This window comes from Antechinus flavipes, chromosome 2 (genome assembly GCF_016432865.1).
Source record: "Antechinus flavipes isolate AdamAnt ecotype Samford, QLD, Australia chromosome 2, AdamAnt_v2, whole genome shotgun sequence".
Lineage (NCBI taxonomy): Eukaryota > Metazoa > Chordata > Mammalia > Dasyuromorphia > Dasyuridae > Antechinus > Antechinus flavipes.
This window is the reverse complement of record NC_067399.1, coordinates 450,233,310-450,253,644: the sequence shown is the minus strand read 5'-3', so window position 1 is coordinate 450,253,644 and position 20,335 is coordinate 450,233,310. Positions and strand designations below refer to the sequence as shown.

The 20,335-nt window shown below is 35.4% G+C and overlaps 1 protein-coding gene across 2 annotated transcripts; it reads left to right on the top strand.

The window, feature by feature from the left end:
* Positions 1-186: 186 nt before the first annotated feature.
* On the top strand, positions 187-18,406 carry LOC127547012 (uncharacterized). 2 transcript variants are annotated; one of them, XM_051973871.1, is made up of 9 exons: positions 187-274; positions 2,086-2,265; positions 5,181-5,328; positions 7,718-7,828; positions 8,970-9,116; positions 13,762-13,834; positions 14,135-14,198; positions 15,658-15,735; positions 18,103-18,406. In XM_051973871.1, exons 2-8 carry the CDS (start codon positions 2,094-2,096, stop codon positions 15,693-15,695), a joined length of 753 nt encoding a protein of 250 aa, XP_051829831.1. In that variant the 5' UTR covers positions 187-274; positions 2,086-2,093; the 3' UTR covers positions 15,696-15,735; positions 18,103-18,406. The 2 variants fall into 2 exon arrangements, with proteins under 2 accessions (XP_051829831.1, XP_051829830.1); XM_051973870.1 differs by lacking the exon at positions 18,103-18,406 and adding an exon at positions 16,773-16,962.
* The last annotated feature ends 1,929 nt before the right edge of the window (positions 18,407-20,335 follow it).

The window sequence follows — 20,335 nt, the reverse complement described above, 5'->3', positions numbered from 1 at the left end:
TTGAGTGACAGGCTAAAATTTCCTCCTGTCTCATTTGTCTCTCATTTGACTTTCCTGTCTTCCCTTTCCTGTCAGCAACTATTGACTTTAGAGGATGCTTAGAGACACTATAAATACAATATTCTGTACCATTTTCTTGAAATCCATCACCAGATTCTGAGTTTCCTGTTTCTTCCAGCTGTTTCTGCTATATAAAGGCCCCTCCTGTGCAGAGGTTGATAGGAGATACAGAAGGAGAGCTCGAATTCCTGCTGAGACTCTCAGAGAGATTCAGGTGAGACCCATCAGCTCAGCCCTTATCCTTGGAGTTCCAGAGGATAAGGAAGGAAGTTTCTTTGCTGTTTAAATCCCTGGGGATGGGGAGTGGGGTGGGGATGGGAAATGAGGCTTTAAGGACCTCCCTCCCCCAAAGCTCTGTTGACCTCTGTTCCTAGATTGGAATATTAAGCTGAATAAGGAATATCTTCTAAAGGATTTTTTTTTTGATCTATGACCAATCTTAGTAAGGCTGTTTTAAAATCAAACAGGATTTATAAATTTCTAAGGAAGTGTACATTTGTTTTCAATACATATAAGTTCCTTGAGGATGGTGACTATATTTGACTCTTTGTATACCCATCCCTTAACAAAGTACCTGACTCTTAGTAAGTATTTAACAAGTACATATTGACTGACCCATACTATTATTTTATAAATTATATAGAATCATCCAAGTCAAGTCCCTTCCCCTCTCTGTTTGTCAATTTCTTCCCTTTAAAATGAGAAGGTTGTATCAGAACTATGCAGAGTCTAAGATTTCTTTCAGTTTTAACCTTTTGTTCTCTCATCTCTTTCTCAGTTCAGAGATGGGTATATTAAAGGAAAGATATTTGGATATAAAGAAGAACTTTATGCTAGATATAAACTACAAAACTGCTGCATTTAGATAGGGTTGCTTCTGATTAACTAAACTCTTTGTCTTATGGAACTATCCTTATTCAGGGCTACTCATCCAGTTGTTTATTTCGAAAATCTAAACCCCTGCTGAGTATGTATGTCAGAAAAATCTTGGTAGCCAAACCAAAAGCTTTAAACTATAATGTTTTGAATAAGATCCTGTAAGAGAGTCTTGCCTGAAAATCTAGAATATCAGAGCTGGATGCAATATTACAATTATAAAATATGCAGCAAGTTTCTGATTATACTGGGGTTAGAAGCTGGGTTCCAATTACTCTGGTACTCTTTCCCTCAAAACATACTGTTTCTCTCTGTGCAGCTCAGGGAATAAAAGGTGCTTGAGAAAGGCAATACACTTAAGGGCAACTAAAGGAAGAAGGTATGGTTTTTAACATAAAGCAAAGAGAAGAGTTACTTGCCCAGCCCTGAAGGGGACATATGGAATTCTAACCTAAAAGATTTGTGGAGGAACTAGGTCTGCAAGTTTATTGATAAAGGATGAAGTGAAGGATAGTACCAAGAGGTTAAGACTTAAGTGCCTAGTGTTTACATAGCCAGATATGTGCCCAAATTTTTTTGGCTTCAAGTTTGGCTTGCTATTGCTTATACCATGCTCCATCTAAGAAGATATATACAAGGTAGAAAAGAAAAAGGGAGAGAAGAAGGAAATATATTAAGTCTTTGCAATAATGCCAGTAATATACACGTGTATATATGGATTTAGGAAAATCAAACAAAATAAAGGACCTTTCTCACAGTTTATAGGGAGTAATACGGTATTTGTGGATTCAGACCAAACCAATGAGTGCTAAAACTCACTCATCTTCCTTTAAACACATACTGGGGGAGGAGGATCCTAACAAAAAAATCTTTCTTGTGTTGCAAAGGTCTTTGTTTCTGGAGTGTGTGTGTGTGTGTGTGTGTGTGTGTGTGTGTGTGTGTGTGTATGTGTGAAAGGGATATTTCTTTTTCATTCAAATTAATTTTATTCTTTAAATCTGCCTTTGAATGGAAGTAACAGTGAAATTATTTAGAGTATTCTAACCATTATATGCAGATTTGGAGGCAAATCTTATATTTACTTCAGATTTTAATTTTGAGGAAAATATTTTTAAAAAAATTTTTTTAATTTCATTCTTTTTATATTAGGAAAGAAGATGCATAAGATCTGGGGACTTGTACTCTTCTATGGACTGCTCATACAGAGCTCAGCCCACAAAAGAAGACAAAAACTGATCTTGACTCAACCACTGGCAAAAGCATCTGTTCAGGCAGAAGTATCAGCATGGGCAGAAGTCTCCCCAAGCTTACTCTTAGAGGTGGCTACTAGTAAGTTGCCATTTGACTCAGTCCCATCTGCTTCCAGGTGATCTATGACTGGAAATAAAAAGCTCACTGTAAGGAATTCTGGTAGTAGTAAAATACATGTGTGGTCATCTGTGGAGTGGGTGGAGATTTAAAATGGATCAATATAACATTTTCTCCAAATCTCATAAGAATTCTAAGAGAGGCAGGGTGAGGGCATAGTGGTAAAATTAGGCCCATCCCCACAAGAAATTCTAGTGAGTGTGTCTACCAATCTGTGATAACTGGATATAAAATGGAAGGGAATCAATTCATTTCTTGAGCTTAGATCTTTAACGAGTCATTTCCACTCATTGTCTCCCCTAAAATGAGGAGATTGACTTACAGAGGTAATGTGATATAGGAAAAGAACCCTGGATGTGGAGTCAAAGCCCTTGATTCTAATCCCAGCAGTACCATTTTTTACATGTTTGACCTTAAGCAACTATTTAATAATTTGGTAAAAACAACCATTACAAAAGCAAGTTCAACCTTAAATATAATATTTCCATCTCTTAGTATCCATCTCACCTATGAAAGAAAGAGAGGTATATTTTCATTTCTTTTCTTTAAGGATATTTTTAGTCATTATAATTTGACTCTTTTTAAAGTTTTTATTAAGAACTTACTATGTGTGCCATTATGCTAAGCCTTGGAGCCACAGAAGCAAAAACAGGTATTGTTCCCTTTTGAAATTAATGGAGGAAGTGACATGTGCCAACAGAGGATTGAGGAGAATGGAAAAGGCTATCTACAGAAGGCAGATTTTGAGCTGCATTTTGAAAGAAGTCCAGGAAGCTAATAGATTATGGTATAGAGGGAAATAATACCAGGCCTGGAAAACAGCCAGAGAAAAGCCAGGAAATGGGGAAATGAAATATTGTGTTACAGAAAAGGCAAGAAGGCCAATGTCACTGAATGGTAGAATATATGAAGAGGACTGAAGCATAAGAAGACTGGAAAGGTAGGAAGAGGTTAGGTTGTGAAGGGTTTTAAATGGCAAGGGAAGGGTCTCAAATTTGTTCTTGGAGATAATAGAGAGCCACTGGAATATATTAAGTAAGACATGACATAGATTTGTTGTGGTAATAAAAAAAATGAAATAAACCTAATGCCTATTTTGGAGGAGGTATCTGAAAGTAGTTGGTAATATGGCTAGAGAGGGCTGAGCACTGGATATATCATACTCTCAGAGATAATGACTGAAATGAATTCATGAGATCACTAAGCAAGATAGTATAAAGAGAAGTGAAAAGAAAGTCAAGGACAATGACCAACGATCAGTAAGCATGATCTGAATGAAAATCAACAAAGGAGACAGAGATGGAGTGATCAGGCAGGTAAGAGGAAAACCAGGAGTGAGTAATGCCATGAAAACCCAGAGAGGAAAAATAACAAGAAGATGGTGATTGTCGAGGGTTACAGAGAAGTCAAGAAGAAGCTGCTTGCTTTAACCACATTCACATTTTATAGCAATCATATCCCAATACATTATGCATTAAAATTTCATCATTCAATAACCAGACCTAATTTTTATTCAGTCATGTCCAAGTCTTTGTAACCCCATTTAGGGTTTTCTTGGCAGAAATAATGGAGTGGTTTGCCATTTCCTTCTCCAGATCATTTTACAGATGAAGAAACTGAAGTTAACAGGATTAAGTGACTTGCTCATTGTCACACAGCAAGTAAATATTCAAGGCTGGATTTGAACTAAGGCAGAGAAGTCTTGACTTCAGGCCAAGTGCACTATATAATTGCCTTCTTTAAAACAGGCATCATCTTTGTTTCAGCCTTTCACTACCACAAAAAGTGCTGCAACAAACATTTATTAAGTATCTGTTATGTATCAAGACATGATCAGGGCTGGTATTAAAGAAAAATATAAACCCCTATCTCTCAGGGAGTTTATCATCTATAAATTGGACTATATTAACCTATAAATGACTCTTTATTACTTTCTAGATCAAATATGAAATCTTCTATTTGACATTTAAAGACCTTTACAATTTGGCCTTTCCTCAGTCCCCTTATGCTTACAAATACACAAATAAATATATATAAAATAGAATATAACAGGTCAAAGGAGAACTATAGACAAAAGATTCTAGGAAACAGTAGTAAGGAACTATTTCTGTATAAGGGCATAAGAAGGCTTTATGGAGTAGATGTCCCATAAGTTAAGCTTTAAAGGAAGAGAATTAGAGATTTAACATCGAGACACTGATTTATTCTACACATGGTAAGGATGTTTAGAGAAATGTATGAAAATAGCATAGCAGAGGACAAGAAATTATTAGTATTTGAGAAGTCAGTGGAGTTTGTAAGCCTCCTTTCCCTTCTCAATTTACCCCCACTTTCAAGTCTATCTCCTTTATGCAGCAAAAACTTAGAAAAAGTCATTTTCCAGGTAGGATTACTTCTAAGTCCATTTGCATTTTAAAGGGAGAATTGTACAAAAATCAAAGAAATAGATTTCTATTATGTGGAATAAAATGAATGGAGGATTTAGGGCAGGAGGGAATCTGGAAATCAGATCTAAGGGTGCTGTGGTTGTTGAATTTTGGACGATTTGAAGAGATCATTAATGAATTTCCATCATTGCTTTGCTCAGTCTCTAGGCCATCATTTTTCCACTAATAAATTGGGTCAATCAATTCATGTTTTGTAGGATCAAATTTAAGAACTATCAGCTCCATTGTCAAATCCTTTTAGGATGAGAAATCTGAATTCCAGAGAGAACATCCAAGTTGACAGAGACCATATAAGGTGTTAAGAAGCAGAGCTGGATTCAAATCCATGTCCTTCAACTCTAGATCTGGTTCTTTTGTCCTCATTGTTAGACTTTTTCTTTAAGGAAGAATTAAACTTAAGACTCACTGATACTTTGAAACTATTTACAGGTTTACACAGCAAACTGCTGAATACAAATACTCTCAACAATCTTAAGAAACTTCCCTTCATGGAGGCCTTGCACCTTATTCAAGGTGGATTGCTTGGAAGTTTACATGCAGGAGTGGATGCCAAGTTTCTTGGCCTGGAGATTTCTTCGTGAGTTCACCTTACTAATTGTATGGTTTCAGACCCAAATGAGGGGACCAGATAGTCCCAGGCAGTGGCAAGGATTCTAGATTGTAGAGTTTAAGTCAGGGGAAGGTTTGTGGGAGGACAGAACAACTTAAAGTCAGGTCTGACTTGGAGAAAAGGAGAAGGACAAATGCAGGGTGAGACAGGGAAGAGTGTGAATGGGGCAAAGTTAAGATCTTTGTTCTCCTCGAAAGTGTTTATTGTTCTGGAGGACTAAGTTGACCTGAAGGTGGCCCTAAGTATGTGTTTTGGAGGATCATGTGAGAACATAAATATTGGTTAAAAACAAATAAATGAAAATATTTACTCAACACACTATATCTACAATATGATATTATGCCCTTAGAAAGATCTGGAATAATATTATAGCCTGGAGATACATAAGAGTATTCTCATTTATCAGCAAAAAAAGGAAAAAAAGGAAGGAAACAAGCATCTGTTATAAGAGTCTTACTATGTACTAGGTGAAGTAAAACAGATTGTTTCAATTGCAATGCCACAGGGATGTTTTAATCATCTGTAGTTCCAAGTCCATGACTTCTGTTGTAATTGAAATGAAGATAGCTTGAATAAAAAGCACCTAGCAACTGTCAGTTTATTAGTAAAGTGTGAATTTATTAATAAACGGGGTCACTGACTTTTTCAGCAAGTCAAAAGACTCTGAGAAAGAAAGTCAGTCCCTTTTTATAAGCATAGAACAAAGAACAGAAGTTGGTAAGTGGAGGGAAATATGATTGATTAAAGAACTGACAGCATCATGGAGGCAGGGATAATACTATTGGTTGAAAGGCTGGGATATGGGCTGGTAACACCTCTTCCTTCTACATTGACAATGCTGACTGATACTGTCCATATGGATCTTGTTACTAATAGTCAATAACAAATTTTCTCCAATTGTACAAAAACAGCTAGAGATGACATGTTTCATGGAACAGCATCATGTTAGTTGATAGAGATAATGACAAATGTCCTAGTATTGAACTAGGATAATTAATGGTATAGAAGATAACAAGTTTCCTTGACATGAAATGATTTCCAGGTAGTGTTAATTAAAGTCCCTTTAAATTAAAGTCTTTTACGAGGTCACTGAGTTTTTAAACTTATTTCAGTTTTTTTTCAATGAAAAGTGATTTGCTTTTGTATTTAGTCAGCTTTTATTTCATTAAAAGTGATCGATAGGAAAACTTAACTTTTTCATTTAACTGAGAGAGACTGAACTTTTGAATTCATAAGTTTCCTCAATGAGAGACAGAGAAAAGGGTTTAGGTAGTTATACAAAAAATAGAGTTACAAATAGAATTAGTTACAAAATAAGATCAATTGAAAAATTAATACAGAGCTAATTTGATTTTCTCACCTCCCTTGATCTTGGAGCTTCTCCACTTTCTGAACCTCTTAGATGCTTTCCTGATAGTTAGTTGAGCCTCATGTCCAAGAACCTTCTAAGACTTGCTATTATTTAATGATATTCTTGTTGAATCAATAGTTTAACCTCAAAGATGATCCCATACCACCCGAGCTTCTGTGTAGAACTTCATGTGGAAACTAACTAGACATTAAAATACTAAAAATCCTACTCTGTAATTATCATTATTTCCTCCACATGAGTTTTCTACCCTTATCTACACTCTAAGTGTCATCTGGTCTTATTATCTCTGACAGTGCCTTTCAAGTATTTAGGGCCATAATAAGTGTTTAATAAATTGACAGATACTTGATTGATTTAGTAATAATAAAAAAAAGTGATAGTCCCTGAAGGTAGGAAAATAAAGATGTTCTTTGGATGGTTTCTCACTCCCCCCAATAAACTCTTAAAATAAAAGGCAAATCTTGTAGAGGAGAAAAATCTAGAAATGAAAGTAAAAAGATTTGAATTCTAGTCTTGGCTATAACTAACACATTTGGTACAGTGGAGTGAGTTACTTAACTTGATCAAATAAGCAAAGAAGCCACATGCCACATCCTATATTTCTGGAGTAATCTTTTATAGTTGTCTAGCCTCACTTTCATGACTTAGGGTGAGTGACTACAACGAATTGGGAAAGATGGACCTTCTAATTAGTCAAGTCAGCCCAGCCATAATCCTACATATTGGACATAAGATGATCAGGCTAGAAGAGAGATTCAGTTAAGGGTCATTGTTAATGTTCAGAATCTATATCAAAGTTGAGAATTGATGTCAAAGTTCAAAATCCTTAGGGTCTTTAGTTGAAAACAGGCTCCTTTCCCTTTTGCCCCTTGCCTTTGTCTGACAGAAAGCTAAAATACTGGAGTGGTTTAATTTGGATAGAGCTAGATCTGTGAAGAACATGAGTTATTGACTTCTCACGTATAATATGATTTCTCTGTTCAGGATTGAAATTATAGAGGCCCAAATCTTCAATATTAATATTACACAAAATGAAGAAAAACGTCAACAACTGTTAGCAACATTCCCTGTAACCTTGGATATGGAAGCAAATATGTGAGTGATCTTTGCAAGTCTTAAAATCTCTGTTCAATGGAATAAATAATGGATCAGCAAAAGTAAGTTAGGTAACCATGATTCTGATATTTCTTGACAAATATGAAGAAAATACTTTATAAGTTATAAAGTTTGTGAATCAGGGTTTGTTGAGTGATGGCTTGAGGCTGTCAGAATTGTATATTAAGAAGAACATTTTGGCAGTTCCATGAATAATGGATTGAGAGGGAGGAAAGAAAGTAGAAGGACTACTGTAGTAGTTCAGGTGGAAAGTTACACTGATCTGAATCAGGAAGTAGCTATATGAGTGGAGAGAAGATAGAGTTTCATTGAGCAAACAGGTCAAAAGCCAGATTATAAAAGGTTGAGAAGAGAATGAGAGGAGAGAAGATGAAGGTAACAAGTTCAAACAACTTATTCAAGGATTTTGACTCCTTGATAAAAGAAGGAGAGATAGAAGAAGATAGTTTGTGAATATGGATGGGTCCAATGATCTTTTTAAAAAATCATGTTAGTAGATAGCAATGAAAGGACAAGAATATATAGAGAGATTTAAAATGACAGACAGATGAAAAAAAGAAAGTGTCATAGAGAAACCAAAAGTATAAAAAACAGAGAGAGATAGAGACAGAAAGGAGAGAAAAGGAAAAAAAGAGAGCAAAAGTGAGAGACAGAGAGAATGGAGGAAAAAGAAAAAGAAGAAAGATAAAAGGAGGAAGAGAAGGGGAAAGACAGGAAAAGAGACAGATGGACAGAAAAAGACAGAGAGACAGAGATAGAATCACAGAGAATCAGAAAAGGAGGAAAGAGAGAGACAAAGTTGGGGAGAGGAAGAATGAGAGAGAGAGAGAAGTAGGTGGAGAGACAGAATGAGAAAGGAAATGGCAGAGGAGGCAATCAGCTGAAGAAAATAGTAGGTCATGATAGATTTCAAAGTGCTTTGGAAATCATAAAGTATCAACAAAGAAAAAAATCTCAGTAGGAATCTAAAGATATTCCTCTCTTGCCTATGTTCACTGCTGCATTCCTCATTTGGTTTGGTGAACAGGAGTGTTGAGTTAATCTGCTCTCTGATCTTATCCCATGATAGATTTCTATAAATAATGGAGTTCTTTCTCTCTAAACTATCTTCTTTCTTTAGATTCTCTCTTGGAAATATTGGTTTCAAAATAGAAATGAACAACAGATTTCAAATTGGAACAGAGATGGATGAAAATGAAGATGGTTACTTGGTCATTCAGGGTTGTAACAGTGACTTTGTCAGTTTAAAAGTCAAAACCCACATTAGGTGAGTTATCAAAGAGCTTTGTAGTGCTCGTTGTTAGCAGTCAATTCATATATTTCCTGTGAATTTGTTTTCTTTCCTCTAGTCCAATGTAGCCTGATGTCAAATGGAGGATGGAGCACTATCCTGGGTGGCAAGGACCTGGTTCATAGATCCTAATTGCACTATTAATCTACACAGAGTTCAAAATCTTATTGGAAATAAGGGCTTCTAGCTTAGTCAAGGAAAACATCTATTAAGAGATGTACAATGAAATGATTGATTTAGGAAAGGTAGTTTTATTTAAAAAGATATTAAAATACTGTTTTAAAAGTTAGTTATTTGCAAGTTAGGGATCAAGAAAAAGATATACTTTCTTATAAAGAAGGGCGTTATTAAAAAAGGTGGCCCTGTAAATAAGAGCACTAGACCTAAAGCCTGATTCAAATTGGGCTTCAGACACTTATTAACTGGGAAACTCATTTAACCCCAATTGCTTTCCACCTTCATTTCTCACGTCCACACACACACACCAAAAAAAAAAAAAAAAAAAAAATGGGACAAGAGCTAGAGGTAGGGTTTCAGTGCTGGGATGGAGATGCATTTGAAATGTTTATATTCAGAAAGGACTGAAAGTCATTGCAAGAGTAAGGGGTAATAGTAACTATTTCCTATGGGATCAAGAGTCCTCAAACTATGGCCCACAGGCCAGATGCAGCAGCTGAGGACATTTATCCCCCTCACCTAGGGCTATGAAGTTTCTTTATTTAAAGGCCCACAAAACAAAATTTTTGTTTTTACTATAGTCCGGCCCTCCGACAGTCTGAGGAACAGTGAAGTGGCCCCCTATTTAAAAAGTTTGAGGACCCCTGTATATGATATATATATATATATGCATGTCATATTTATGCTATTTATATTCTAAATTATAGGATAATATATTATCATATATTATTATAAGATTATATTTCATGTGATTTAAATTATATATATGTGGGGGGGGGGAGGTTAAAGTCTATGTTAATAGAGAAATCAACCAATCATAGGCATTGGAGATATAAAAGCAGAAATCAAACAGTTTCATGTCTTTTCCATATAGGCAAATACATAAACACATATAAGTATAAGCAAAATAAATACAAGGTAATTTAGTGGAAGATGAAGTTGGGGGGAAGGAGAAGAAAGGTACCAGGAAAATCTTTGGAAAACCTTGAATTGATCTTTTAAGGAAACTTAGTATTCTAGGAGTCAGTAAACCTGGATTTTAGTACAACCAGAACTTATTCCTCTCCATTGGAATATCAGGAAATAACTTTGCATTTTATAATTTCAACTTCCCATTTGATAAATATTTGTTAAGCACCTTCTAGGTGCCAGGCACTAGTTAGCACTGAAGATACAGAGAAAATCAAAACATAGTCCCTGATCTTAAAGAGTTCACAGTCTAATAATAAGTCAGAAAACATAAATAACTATTTGGAGTAGTCCAAAAGGGAAGGCACTAGATTTAAAGAGAATTGTGAAAGACTTTTTTTTTTTTTTAATTGGGACTTTAGCTGAGACTTGAAAGAAGCCAGGAGATATATAGGAGTGAGAACATTCTAGGCACGGGGGACAACCAAAAAAAAATCTAGAGATGGAAAGATCAGTGTGTGTGTGTGTGTGTGTGTGTGAGTGTGTGTGTGTGTGTGTGTGTGTGTATAGTCATATAAGATATAAGACTAGAAAGAAAAGAAAGTGTGGCTTATGAAGAGGGTTAGAGGCTATAGATTTCATATTTAATATTTATATGTTTTATTACTTAGAGCTAATGGGGAGCCACTGGAGTTTATTAAATGGGAGAGAGGTTGACATAGTTGAATTGTACTTTTAGTTTAATAGTTGAGTGGAGAATGGACTGGAGGGAGAGACTTGGAGCAGGGAGACCAATCAACAAGCTATTATAATAAGCTAAGCATGAGGTAATGAGAGTAGGAGTAAGGTCAGAGGAAAGAAGAGAATATATATAAAGATAGAAATGACAGAACTTGACAACTAACTGGATATGGAAATTGAGAGAAACTGGGGAACGAACTGAGGCTACAACTTCTTAGTTGCAAACATTGGTGTGTAGGAAGAGAGGGGAGTTGAAGGATAATGAGTTCAATTTTGGACATATTGAGTTGAAGGTGTCTAAGAAATAATCAGTTTGAGATGCCTAATAAGTATCTGGAGATGTGAAATGGAAGTTCAGGAGTAAGATTAAAATTGGGCAAATAAATCTGACAATCATCCTCACAGAGATGATAATTTGAGAAAATCAAATATTGACTTAGTATTTTATATTTGATCCAATTCTGTAATGGATCCTATTTCATAACTGCTTGAGACTTGTTATTTTGTCTGTGTTAAATTCAGAAGTTTATGAGTCCAGATATTTATTTTTCCTCTCTGAGTTAAGTTTAAATTAAGCTTTCCTACAAAGCATTTTAATTGAAAGAAAACAGTTATCTCTATATAGTCTTACATATCCATGGACAGTTAAAGGAGATCTGCTCCCCAACTACACTAAGCATTATAGAATGCAGGGGGGGGGGGGGTCAAAAAGTCTGTTACTTCTGTTTAACTAGTGAGCAGATGGACTCTAATCAACCTTTCCTGTAAACAGAATGGAAGGAAGGTTGTTCCTGGTTTAAAATGTCCAAGCAATTATATTGCTTTCAATATCTAAATTACTTGAGATTATAGACAACCATAGCATTCTACATCTGTGAAGCTTTCTGTTTTTTGTCCCCTTGTACTTCCCAAATCTATATGAAGGTTAATAAGCCCCATCTTGTGATCTTTTGCCTGAATGAAGTGTTGAGAGACCTTTTTTATTGGTAATTGCTATCTTTACCAATAAATTGAATGTGCTTGGAACTTTATGCCTCAGTTTATCTTAACTTTCAAATGTAATAAATTGAATCCATGGGAGCTAATAGCACAAATGAAATAGTGAAGAGAGAGAAAAGAAAATGGATTAAAATTGATCCCTGAGAGATATCAACAGTTAGTATTCAGTACTCTGGAGGAAGATCTAGCAAAGGAGACAGAGGAGCAGTCAGACAGGTAGCAGGAGAATCAGGAAAGAACATAGTTTAATGAGAACTATGACAAAAGACAGTGTTACTGGGAAATAAGTTGGACCACAACATAGCATTTACACTCTTTCTGTTGTTTGCTTGCATTTTTGTTTTTCTTCCCAGGTTGTTTTTGCCTTTTTAAATCCAATTTTTCTTGTGCAATAAGGGAACTGTATAAATATGTACACATATATTGTATTTAAGATATACTTTAACATGTTTAACATGTATGAGACTGCCTGCCATCTAGGGGAGGGGGTGAAGGGAAAAAGGGGAAAAGTTGGAACAGAAGTGTTTACAAGGGTCAATATTGAAAAACTACCCATGCATATGTTCTGTTAATAAAAAGATATAATAAAAAAGACAATGTTAAAGAGAAGATGTATTTAATTATTTTAGGAAATCTAATTATTAATCTAATAATCTAATCTAATTATTCTAAATCAATTATTAGATCAATTAGCCATTAAGGAATCATTTGTAAGTTTGGAGAATAGAAATAATTTTTTCATAATTAACATTAAAGAATTGTTTTAAAGATTTTTAAAAGGTTTTGTAAATGTACAACACTGTAAACACCTGAAAGATTGTTATTTTCCAAGCATCAATTTCTCTTTTCTGCCTTCTTTAATAGGATTCACATTCTACTTAATTCTGAAGTCCATGAGAGCAGGAGCTTTTGCATTTCTCTCAGTGTCTAGCACTATACTCTAAACACAGTAGGCATTTAATTTTAATTTAAGTTCATTAAATACACATATGAAGGGATGCAACCTATTTGGAGGTTGGAGCTGAGGTTAGAAAGAAATAGAACAGTCTTCTTTTCTGGCTATTCAGGATAGAAATGTGATGCTCAAATTATCCGTCTCCTGATACACATGGAACATTTTCATTACTACAATATTTCCTTCTTATAGCAGCATAACAGACTTCGCACAGTCATAGGTGGGAGTATACTGGAGTCAATTCTAACTGACTTGTAAGAGTTGAGTTAAATTTTCAATATGAGCATTTACATCTCAGAAATTGACAACTGATATAAATCAGAACTTGCTTTATCATTTTGTTGGTTGTCTAGACTTAATCAAGTGTTAAGAATACAAATCAAACTCAGAAACATGTGGGCATACTTGCCTGTTCTCCAAATACCACCACCCCTATCCCAAGGCCAGTAGTTAGACTCTTAGCAGCTCTCTAATAGCTTAGTATTGCTCTCTAAATTTTATTTGAATTCAGCATGACTGCAATAGAAAAGTCATGGAAAGAAATCATCAACAGATTGGAGGCCTGGTAACTGTAAGCTAATGACAATAATAAAAATATGAACATTAACAATAATAATAACTGACATTTATGTAATGCTTTACAATGTGCAGAGTGCTTTACATCAGTTATCTCACTTGAGACTTCCCATATCCTTTGGCCATAGGGCAGTTTTTTTGGACCTGCTAAGCTGAGTTTCCCACCAGGATAGGAGGCCTCTAGTCTTTGCACAGAGGGGATCTTTTTTCTCACACCCAAGAAAGTGGTTGGTTATTTTCTGTCTTCTGTCTTTTTTCTTCCAGCCTACTCAATGCTATGCTGAATGCATTTTCAAAAGTTCTGAATGCTGTGGTTCCCCAACTGGTACAGGAAGCAGTAAGTGAACACATGCAGATTCCTCCAAGCCCTTCTTTAATGTGAATTCTGGGCAGTACAAACAATCCCAGACTAGAACTCAAAAGTCTAAGATTCCAGCTCAAGCTGTCAGGCTCTGGCTTGTGTAAATTTGGGCAAGTCTCTTCTCACGTCTGAAAAAAATTAGGGAGTGGGATAATATGATCTCTAAGGTTCTTCCCAGTGCTGACATTATTTTAACATTCTCCTATACCTGATAACTTAGTGACACTTTCCCTCAGGAAATGGGATCTCGAACATACTTCTGCACTTGTGTTTCAGCTCTGTTCGGCAGTCAGCACATGCTTACTAAAGTTAGATGTTAAGCTGAAAACGGCTCTTGTTGGTAAGTATCTACTCTCCTCAGTCTCTCCTTTCCATTTTTAAGTGGCCAAGTTATTCAGGTTACTATTGGCCCTTTTGTCATTGTTACATAGGAGTTTTAAGGATTTCACATCAAGAATAAATTGGCAACTACCTGGTAAACTATAGAACAAGACAATTATTGTTGTTCTAATCTGTCTCCCTTCCCTGAATCTGCTATGAAGAATCTGCAAAGAACTAACTGGGGTTTGCATGTAACAAAGTAAAAATTTAAAAAGCAGAAACTCTGTGATTCTTTTATTGTTCTTCTTGAGATTCTTGAAAAATCCTCGTCCAGATTTAAGCCTATTGAACTGAACACAATTCAGTTCGTTCTAGGGTTCCTTGATCTCTAGTACAATGTCATTCCATGGTTCCTAATTTCACACTCTTCCTTAAGAAAAATCACTAACTGACGAATGAGATAAGTGAGAAAATGGGTTTGTGATATGTAAATATGCTCTGTCCTAAGACCCAACCAAAACATTAAGCTGGACTATTTCTAATGGAAAAAAAAGTTTGGAAAAATGATGAAGTGCTGTTCGATTCTGACTTCTTGGGGCTGCTAAATCTAATCCACAGGAAGATGCCTTTCTGACCACTTCCAATTTGAGAACTAGGTTAAATCCTATTCTTCTCTGTGGCAAGTGAAAAATGAAATGACAGAGGAAACAAAGGTTCAAGCTTCCAAGAATATTGAGTTATTCAACAATTCATGCCAATTACCTAGAAAATCTGGACCAGAGTCTTTCCTTAGCTTGGAGAAGGATCCAATTAATGATATAACATCAATTAATTAAAAGAAAACATTTAAACATAGTATAAACTTTGGTACTTGATTTCTAATTGAAGGACAGGTGAGATCAGGACTTTCCAAGTAAGGAGGTAGAAAAGCAACAGGTGGAATTCCCTGCAATCAGAAAAAGAGGTATCACACTCCTTTGAAGTGTCCCCATACAATCAAGGGAGGATGGAAATAACTGGATATTCAGCATGGGGTCAGTTTTCAGATGAAATGTATGTTTCTTATGATGTATCATTACAAGAAAACTCCTTGAATCAATCTTTAATTCTGAGTTTCTATTAAGCATAATAGAGGTCCTTAGTTAAAGGTCTCTAAGCAGCAGGTAGAGGTGGTCTAGCTTTCAGCAATATATGACTGGGTTCAAACAATGCAATAAGATTTCCTCTCAATCTTAACAACTGAATAAAATTTTCTTACAATACAGAAATTGAATTAGACCCATAATTGAATAGAAAGAGAACTGAATTAGCTCTAGAATTTAGTCACAAAATGAAGTCAAGGTTCATTCAATTCTCAAAATTAACCACTTGTTGTCCTAATTCCCTCATTTCCTTCACCTCCATAACACTCTAACTGACTCAGACTTTTTGAGCCTCCTGAATTCCACCTGGTCTCAGACATGGTTCTTTCTTTTCAGATGCACTAATATGTGGAAATAATCTCAATGTTAATTAATGAAACTTCCAGAAGGCAGATCAACTTTTTTTCTAAACAGGTAGGAATTGCCTTTTAAAAACTGGACTGCTTTGATTTATTGAGGTTTTCAAAGAATTGTTCTAGGAAAGGGGAATCCTGAACTCTAAAATACTGAATCCTAGCTCCTCAGAATTAAAATATTACAATTGGAATCATGAAAACTTTACTTTCCCTCTTGCCTCAGATATTTAAAATATACAACCCTGGGTAAATCACATAAGGTCTCTTAGTATCCCTTCATGAAATGGAAGAGTTGGACTCAATGAACTCCAAGATCTTTTTTCAGTTCTAAATCTATGATCTATCAAAAGGTGACCTAGCTCAATGAACACTTGAAGCAGAATTGTCATCCTCTATCTATAGGAACTCTAATAAAGCATGACAGCATGGGATTTAGGATACTGAGCAGGTAAGAAAGAAAGAAATGGAACAACAAAGGAGATACTGAAAAGCACAAATGGTCAAAAATAAAGACTCTTCTTCTTTTTCATACCCACAATCTCTTTATACAGTGTGATATTATTCATCTGGGAAAAGGACACATGAGCATGTCAGGAATTCATGGTAGAAAGGTTTGAATTGAGAATTAGGAGGTCTAGTTTATAATTTGAGTTCTACCCATTTGATTGTGTGATTGTAGATAAATGCCCAAAGTCTTCTCTCTGAGCTATAAATTGAAAGGGTTAGATTAGTTCTCCCCAGGGGTCCTTCTGGCTCTTGTAATCTATGTTCTAAGGTCTTTTCCAGCTGTGATATTCTGCTTTCTCAAGTCTGTTCAGCTCTACCGTTCTAAGATTTGAAATCAGATACCCTGATTTTTGTTCCTATACTTTTCTCAACATCAACTGTTCTAGTTCTCAACTTGAGAATAAGTAGGTGTGTCTGGGTAGGAGTTGGGCAGGAGCAGGGAAGAGGAAGGAGTGGAAGAGGGTCATGTGAGAGAAGATTAAAACTTCCAAAACACTCAGTTCATGACCAAGGGGAAAAGATGGTAATGATCGATACTGATTTTTCTCCTAAAAAAAGCTTCTCCAAAAATTTTCTTTCTATTTGAAGGACTTCAAGGCCAGAGACAAATTGCTATATTTGGTGTCAGAAGAGAGAAAATGTTTTGTATGTGTGAAGGTCCATCAAATTATCTTCTCCTGGATTTGGAGGCATTGTCCTTGCATTAAGATTATCTCTTGAAAAATGTGTTCCTTTCCCCTCATTTTTTTTTTAACAATAAACTTCCACTGTCTCAACATTACTGGAATAGTCATTGTTTACTGGTCAAGTCCTTGAAAGGTGGTAATAGTTGGGGCTGGATATACATCTATGTCTTGGGTGTTTGGCCCACTCATTTTTTAGAATTAAAGTATTTAATTTCCAATTGGTTTTTAGTCTACCTTTCCATGCCCCTTTATAACTTTTATTGCATACTGTTTCACATTTATAAGAATAAAAATCATTTCCCAATTAATAAATGGTCAAAGATAAGAACAGACAATTTTTAGATGGTGAAATTAAAATCATCTACAGTCATAGGAAAAAATGATCCATATCACTTTTGATTGCAGAAATGCAAATTAAAACAACTCTAAGGTACCACCTCATACCTCTCAGATTGGCTAAGATGACAGGAAAAAATAATAATAAATATTGGAGGGCATGTGGAAAAACTGAAATACTAATGCATTTTTGGTGGAATTGTGAAATGATGTAACCATTCTGGAGAGCAATTTAGAAGTATGACCAAAGGGTTATAAAACTGTGCATACCCTTTGATTTAGCAGTACCACTACTGGGTCTGTATCCCAAGGAAATCATAAAGGAGGAGAATGACTCATATGTGTAAAAATGTTTGTAGTAGCTCTTTGTATGTAGCAAAGAATTGGACAATGAGTAATGCCCATCAATTGGGGAATGACTGAATAAGTTGTGGTATATGAAAGTAATGAAGTGACCCGTCCAGCAGGTCATCAAAGTGTGGGTCTTGAGGTGGACATTTGCCTGTAAGGCTATTGCCTGAAAAGGGATGGGGTTAGAAATGAGGAGGGAGACGAGCTGAGGTGGAGCAAAGTCTCAGTTTATTGAATGAAGAGGGTCTAGTTTTATATGATTTCTGGGTGGGGGGTTGCAATGTAAAGAATGTCAGACCATAGGGGTGGCTGACATCCTGGGGCATACTCGTTATCTAGTTCCTGGGTGGGTAGGGCCAATTTCCTGGGACACACATTATCTTGTCTCAGGAATTTAGGATGTATTGTTTGTTCATGATAAGGTCTTAGCTCAGAGTTTACGTGCAGGTAATCACATTCTTCTTTAGCTCTTTGTTTCCAAGGACATGGTTTCTGGCAATGAAGTATTATTGTTCTATAAAAAATGATGAACAATCTGATTTTAGAAAGCCTGGAAAGATTTCCATGAACTGATGCTGAGTGAAACAAACAGAACCAGGAATGCATTCTATGGAGTAACAGCAATAACAGCGATATCAACTATGAAAGACTTGATTCTTCTCAGTTGTTCACTGATCCAAGGCAATCCCAATAAACTCTGGATAGAAAATGCTAGCTTCATCCAGAAAAAGAACTATGGAGATTGAATGTAAATCAATACATGTTATGTTCATTTCTTTTTTTTTGCCCTCTTCCATGCTTTTTCATTTTGTTCTGATTTTTTCTCTCCCAACATGATTCATAAAGAAATGTGTTATTTAAAAGTTAATATGCATGTATAACTAGAAAAATAACTAGAAATTATTACATTAATAAAAAATTAACAATTGATCAATAAATTAAATTAAGTAATAAAAAAGAGAACCCTCTGTTATCAATTAGTTTATTTTTAAAGACACATGGTAGCTCCTCTAGCTTCCTTCCCCTCCCTCCCCCCTCCGCTTTTCTCTATTTTACTTTCCAATCACTAGTAGCATCATTAAGTACTTGCCCCACTCTCTTATTTGCCCTGAGGATAAGAGATAGGAGAAATACCACTAGAAACCTCTTCAAATTCCCCCAACCCAAATCCCATCTTTTTGGAGCCCTGGAATTTCAGGTTACCAAAACATATTACCATAGCTTAGTATCATGAAGTTTCCCCATAGCCTTCTTATTTCAATGAAACCCAAAGCCTCCTTACATGCTTAAATGCTTAAAGTATAGACTTTTTTTCTGTTCTTTACAAAATCACTCCAAGGGCCTTCAAAAGCACACCTTACTGGCTTATTCGAATAACAATTAAAGTCTGTTATATCATTCAAAAGTCTACTTAAAACCTTATTTTTTCTGATCCAATTGTATTTACTTTCTTGTTTACATGCACTTCACTTTCAAAATCTGGATAGAGTTAACATTCAGGCCTTCCTTTCTTTAAAATACCCAGATAATGTTCTGCAATTTCCAAATTAAGAGAATTGCATTTTTCAATTCTCAACATTTGTTGTACAATGGTTTTATAATAATAGCATATATTTTAAAACATTAATTGCTGACATTCTAAATTTATTACATTTAAGACTAATATAGAGAAATCTTAATCAAAGTATATTTTAAAAACAAAAACTTATTTTTTAACTTTTTAAAAACACGTTGCCCTGATGTCAAATATTGCCCTGAAGTCTGTAGAGACAAAGTACCATGAGGAGTACCAAGCAGGAAATAGTAGTTCTAAGTTTGCAAAAGGAGATCTTGTTCACAATAGGTTGAGAAGGGGATTTAGGCATTAGGAGAAAGGGATTTTCCATAGAAACCATGTGAGGGGACAATTGAGAAATATCTTTTATATCTTATATCTTAAAGGAAATTCTTATCCCTTATTTGGACTTTCAAACAGAAAATCATGTCTGGGAATTTCCACGACTATTTCTATGTTGTTGTTTGTTTATAGCATCATATTATCTCTTTTATAGCCTGCAGAAATTGGACTTTCAGCTCACTCTTCTTCAAGTAGACTTCTGCAAGTCTACTTGGTTTTATCACTATATAACAAGATTTGCATTTTTCTCCCCAACACACATACACATACACATAAAGATAACCCTTTATCTGTTAGGAAACATTGTGAAAGTTTAAAAGTGAACTCTAGGTACCAGAAAATCAATCAAGGATGGTAAGAATTTAGAATCAAAAATCTTAATCTAGGTCATTGCCTATTTTCAATTTGATTAGATTCAAGGTTTTGGGGCAACAATTCTCAAAGTGTGCTTCCTGAAACCTTTTCAAGTAGTCCATGAGATCAGAACTATTTGAGACACTAAAATCTTTTAATTTCTAATATGATAAACACTGATAAATGTAATACTCATAACTAAAAGCTCAGGGGATGATGGGAAAGAAGAATGACAATCTTCAATAACTGTTTAAGAGTATATAGGAAACTGGGCTTATATCTCAAAGAGATCTTAAAGGAGGGAAAGGGACCCATATGTGCGAAAATGTTTGTGGCAGTCCTCTTTGTAGTGGCAAGAAACTGGAAACAGAGTGGATGAGTAGAGAATGGCTGAATAAATTATGGTATATGAATACTATTGTTCTGTAAGAAATGACCAGCAGGATGATTTCAGAGAGGCTTGGAGAGACCTACGTGAACTAATGTGAAGTGAAATGAGCAGAACTAGGAGATCATTATACACAGCA